This window comes from Ictalurus furcatus, chromosome 20 (assembly GCF_023375685.1).
Source record: "Ictalurus furcatus strain D&B chromosome 20, Billie_1.0, whole genome shotgun sequence".
Lineage (NCBI taxonomy): Eukaryota > Metazoa > Chordata > Actinopteri > Siluriformes > Ictaluridae > Ictalurus > Ictalurus furcatus.
Window position 1 is genome coordinate 5,675,426 of NC_071274.1, and position 6,000 is coordinate 5,681,425.

The following is a 6,000-nucleotide window of genomic DNA, read 5'->3' on the forward strand; positions in this document are numbered from 1 at the left end:
GCTGGGTTTGTTGTTTTTTTTTTTTTTCACTGAAATAAAACTCTCATATTGGCCTAACAAAAATATTTCTTGACATCTCCTACCATCTTTGAAACTGAGCAAAGAAAAAAAAATTATGCAGATTTTTAGACTGCATGTTTGTGCTTTTATGACTGATGGGTTAGAGCTTGTTGCTTTTTTTTCATATTTCACATCATATTTAAAGATTAACTGACTTTATTCTGATTGTTTAGTAGGTGTTGATTAATATGTTATTATTTCTACAGTAATAACACACTGCAAGTACACAGAATTATATAAAAAACTATTATATATTACTGTTATGGTGACGTTTTCTGTGAGATGTTTATTCAGTATTTTAACATGTATTAAACTTTTTTGGAAGGAGTCTCCTATGTCAGTGCTTTGTAACAGTCAGAAAGCCACCCCCCCCCCCCATCCCATTGTTTTATTCCTTAAATTAATTCTTAATTTACTTTTCAGCAAAAAATGCTGAACAGTTGTAGAAACCAAAGAACAAATGGTAATATTAAAGTATTATTATAGTATAGTAATATTAAACTTTTTTTTTTTTTAATTGAGCCTTACAACCTTCAGAATAAACACAGAACCTTCATTCGGTCATTGAAATGTTATTCAGCTACTAATGTCTGAAATCTGCCACTGTAATGCGAGCACCTGCACACCTGCACATTCATGCAATTATCCAATCAGCCAATCGTGTTGCAGCAGTGCAATTCCTAAAATCATGCAGTTACAGGTCAAGGGCTTCAGTCAACGCTCACAGAAAAACATCGGAATAGGGAAAAAATATTATCTTTGAGTGCTGGAGCCAGATGTGCTGGTTTGTATTTCAGAAACTGTTGCGCAGAAGAATGTTCACACACACAACAGTCTCTAGAGTTTCCACAGAATGGTGTGAAAACGGAAAAAAAAAACATCCATCCAGTGAGCAGCAGCTCTGCGGGTGGAATCGCCTTGTTGATGAGGAGAGGAGAATGGTCAGAGCTGGTTCGAGCTGACAGGACGGCTATAGTAACTCAAATAACCACTCTTTACAACCGTGGTGAGCAGAAAAGCATCTCAGAACGCCCAGCATGTCAAACCTTGAGGCTGATGGGTTGTATCGCCAGAAGCCCATGACGGGTTTCACTCCCGTCAGTCAAGGACAGGGATCTGAAGCGCAGGTGCACCAAAATTGGACAATTGAAGAAAAAAAAGAAAAAGAAAAAATAGACTGGACAATCTTACAAGGTACAGGTGTTCCTATTAAAGTGGCTGGTGAGTGTATATTTTATACCACACTGAGCAAAGAAACATTTCTCCTCACCTCCTCCGACTGCGGGAGCGAGAGCGGCGTGATCTGTGGCCCCGCCCCCTATCTGCGCTTCGACTCCGCCTCCTCTCAGTGCTGCGGCTTCTCTTCCTGTGGCTGGAGCCTCTTGAGGAGCTGCTGCTGGAGCGATGCCTGCGTCTGGAGTGGCAGCAAAACATACAACACACAATACACACACAATCAGAGCGTTTCCACTTCTCTAACTGTCCAGTCGTTTTGTAATCCTCGACCTGCGTACAGACCCGAAATGCGCTGCTGTAGAGAATATGTAGAAAAGTCGTGTAAAATCAATAATGCCGCCTTATTGTATGGAGTCATAGTTTAGAATTAAAGCATGCGCATAAAACAGAAATAAAATCTCTTATTGATGATGGCTAAGGCAGATAATCAGAACCCATCAACTGGAATGACTCACCGTGCTGGGTTTAGAAAAGCTGACATCACTCCTATAGACAAGCTACTCCCCCCCTCCCCCCTCCCCCCTCCCACAAACACATACACGACTCCATTATTCTCCATTATTTCAACTAATGAACTCGCTCACTTACTCTTTCAGTCTCCTCCAGCTTCCGCTATTCAACGTGTGCTACTGATTCTCTCAGTCTACTCACAGCCTAAACAGAAACGTTCCTAAATGTTTATTCGATTAGATATATATCATTCGCTAAGTTCCCCTAATTAAATGCCTTACCACATTCAGCAAGCTTCCGTACTTGTACAGCGTCTCACAGTAAGTCACAAAACAGGCAGATTTTGGACGGGAAAACCGTCTAGGACTGGAACGGTGCGTTTCATCTCCACTAGCGAGGAAGTTCATTCCGTTTTTAAACCTGCGCTCAGAGCCTGCGCGGACAGCTAGTGTGTGTGTGTGTGTGTGTGTGTGTGTGTGTGTGTGAGACAGTGGCGATCGTCCAGAAAGTTCGAGTAATATTCACTATTAAATGTATTTTCTTTCCCTTTTGCTTGCATCTATGTAGAGCGAAAATAGACAGGAATGACTGAAGAGGATGGAAGAATAAGAAAAGGAAAGAAAACCACTACAAATAATACAAACGCCATTATATCAGACTTGCGGTACTGACAAACCAGCCCTGCATTACAGTGCCTATATGGCATGCTCTAATCTTCCTCTCATCAACATACAGATCAACACATTCCTATAAGTAAATATGTGTTTCAATATAATTATTAACAGGGCCATGTAACGTTTTTATTTTTAAATACCAAGCATGACATCCTTCCCAGAGAACACGAGCACCGTCCTTTCCAGTTCCAGCCCTCACATTATCTAACCAAATCCCTTCTGTCCTCTCCAACCCGACTATTTGTTTCGGAGACAGCAACTGTTTCCCCATCACGTATAATGCACACTGACCAAATGGCATGAATAATTGAAGCGAGACAGACGGCACTAAGAGACTCCCTCGAAGAGTCAAAGTGTATGAATGCGTCTGTGGGGAGAGGAGGGGGTCGCGTGACACGCTGCTGTTCTTTTCGTTTTTCTATTAGAGTTGTTCCATTTGATATGAGGTCCTGTGGAAGATGAAGACCGGTGCGATGGGAACACTCGCACACCCAGCAGTTACAGCTGTAATGTAAGAATTGAGCGATCACACTAGGGCAGATGCTGAGATCTTAATGCCTTCCCTCAGAGAGACAATAACAGAGACTGTAGAGGATTTTGCATGGACTGTATTGGATTTTCCCGTTTCGATTGGATGCTACTTCATGCACCACCAGCATAAACATTAGGCCTGTCGCGATCGTTACGTTATCGACTTATCGTACGATATACGGACGTGACCTCGATCATTTTTGCTGACCGTTGTGTTTACATAAGAATGAACGTCACCAACATTTTAGTCAGTCATTCGCGCTGCTTCTGGCCTCTCGTCTGAACCTCGAATGTTTGTCGGATGTAAGATTAAATAAAAAAAAAAATGCACATTCCAATGTAAAAACTGAGTGCATTCGAATTTAAGATGTGCAGCAAGCACTAGCACCGATTTAAATTAAAACATAATGTTGAAAAAAATGACATGCGAGGTATTAACAATGTAATTAAATGTTTTTTGAAGAAGAAAAATCTAGAAAGACTGGTTCTAATGTTTCAAATAATCCAGTCGCAGTCAATAATGTCGGGGATTGAGCCGCTTAAGCTGCGTGAGCTGAACAGCGGTGAACTGAAGCGCTTTACTAGCGGGTTGATTAACTCACCCTAACACATCATATACACACATGAGATTAATCAGACATTTACACAACTTAAATCTAATATTACAACTCGCTTCTGCACAAAATGACGCCGCGAATGCACAAGTGAAGTTGAACTTAAGTACGGCGCTCGGTAGAACGGTAAGTCGCTCTTTCCGTAACGACGCACTAAAACACGGACAATTAATAACTAAAGCATAAAGAGTTCACTCTAGTATACTACGGTAGTGTACTCATGGTAATGTTATTATTTCAGGAGATCAGGTTTTCACAACAAGGGCAGTTTTCACATGTTTTTGTTGATCCATGTTGAAGTTAATATATAAAATGTGAGAATATTCGCTTTCATTTTTGCATTTTCTCATCGACTAAAACGCCGTTAACTAATATTCGATGATATTTTAGTCCGAGTCAAATTGACGACCAAAAACTGACTAAATTTAAAGGATATTTTTGTCAGAAGAAATGAAACAAAACATTTTTTGACATACCAATTCCAGTGTCTGAATATTCTTAAGAATTAAAAGTTCTTTGCACTTTGAAAGGGTGTACTTGCATTATTCTGCTATTATATTATCATTATAGCAGTGGAATAAAATGGTCTTAAAATTGCAATAATATCGTTTATCGCTATTATTTCAATATATCGTCGAGACAATATATCGTCCAACAAAAATGGTTATCGTGTAGTGAACATCGAAGAGAACTTGTAGCTGATGTCATCCAACATAGAAGAATCACTAGAACGCTTGGGAGATGCGTTTCAGCCAGAGGTGTGCACATTGTTAACCGTTTAAAGTGTCAGTACTTGAATAGTGAAATCAGTGTCTGGTAGGTGAAATAGTGTCTGGTAGGTATAGTGAATAGTGAAATCAGTGTCTGGTAGGTATAGTGAATAGTGAAATCAGTGTCTGGTAGGTTTGTCGTGATACCTAAAACTCGATACGATACAATAACTGAAACTTAATAATGACACGAAATAAAACACCGCTAATTAAACATTAGTCGAACCTTTCAAGGGGGTGTGTCTGAAGCGCGAGGCTTTTCCCGTTCTAACGTTTGTTAGTTGTTCTATCAGATTCACGCAGCTCTCTGTAGCCTTGGACGTGTTTTTGAATCTTGTGTTCTGCATTACCATATAAGGACCATATATACCATCGCCATGGTGATTTCTTTAACCTGGATTGAATAAGCAAGAAAAGCAGCAAAAAGTTTGTTTTGTGTGTGTTGCTTCAAGTTTACGTTTAGTTTTATACACTGGCACAGAAGAGTGATCTAGGGTGCGTCTCAATCAGCACCCAAGTAGTCAGTAGTCAGGGCAACGATCAGGGAGTCGGCCATTTTAAAGGCTGCATCAATTGCAAAATCCTTCCGGTGCCCTGGAATGATTGGTCCCTAAAAAAAAATCCCACAATGCACCGCAAAAACCAAGAAGCATCGATGCTCACTATGTTCCCTTACTGGAAAAGATATCGGTCCTGCCTGCTGTTGATAAATGCCAGTGGTGACGTTTTACAACCATGTCACAGGAAACCGGGTCATCAGTGTCCCAATGTTTAATGAGCCAGGGTCCTTACCAGTGCACGAACCCGTGTACACCATATACTGATTCACGACCTAGAGAGCTGATCGAGACGCACCCATAGATTCGGTACGCTGTAAACTCACCAGGATGCCAAAGTGCTCTCAAATGCCAAACCTCAAAGAGTGAAGCCACTGGTGTTTTTCCCCCCCCAAGCTTTCACACTAAAGCTAATCCAAAAACAGCATGCTTAGAAGAGGTGGGTTTTTTTAAAAGCCCCATAGACTCTCCTACTCTTTCAAGGAGGGAATGTGGGCTTGATTACGCTGAAATGTTTATTACACCACACATAATATATGCTGTATTTTATGACAAACAGCCTACTTTATTATGCAGACTGCTGAATGTATTTTTCCATATGCAGACGTATCAAACCGAGAAGCTATGTCATTATCCCCCTACTGCTCGTGTATTTAGTATTCCATGCGTCTATGTTAGATCTAGGGAGGGAAAACGGTAAAAAGAGACTGACTATAGAAGATAATGTAAATAGTTGGCAGAGCAGAGAAAGGAAATTGAGAACAAAGCTCAAAGAGGTGTAAAAATATATATTTTTTTAAATCAGATATGCATTTGTGGGGTTGTTGTTTATCTGAGGTATTAGAAATCTGTACATATTGTACATTTTATTTCCACACCGACCTCCTGTCTCGGTCTCTGGAGCGTGAGTGGCTTCGTCTGCTCGAGTGTTTGCTGCGGCTGGTCACTCTGCTCCCCGATGAGCTGGAGGAGGACGAGGAGGAAGACGAGCGTCGTCTGTGCTTCTTTTTGCGGCGGCTGCGGCTGTCGTCCTCGCTGTCTGACGAGCGGCGGCCCATGTCTGCTCAGTGCCTGGGTCGAAACAGGAAAGAGGAAAAAAAAGATATGA

The 6,000-nt window shown here is 41.1% G+C and overlaps 1 protein-coding gene across 2 annotated transcripts in view; it reads right to left on the minus strand.

Annotated features, from left to right (window-relative positions):
- rsrc1 (arginine/serine-rich coiled-coil 1) overlaps nt 1-6,000 on the minus strand; it is a 155,956-nt gene that overhangs the window by 147,041 nt on the left and 2,915 nt on the right. For both annotated transcript variants that reach the window (XM_053651924.1, XM_053651923.1), the window contains exons 2-3: nt 5,775-5,963; nt 1,331-1,474 (exon numbers count right to left, since the gene is read on the minus strand). In XM_053651924.1, coding sequence (XP_053507899.1) covers nt 1,331-1,474; nt 5,775-5,950 — 320 coding nt within the window. In that variant the 5' untranslated portion in view covers nt 5,951-5,963. The remainder of the gene's footprint in view (nt 1-1,330; nt 1,475-5,774; nt 5,964-6,000) is intronic.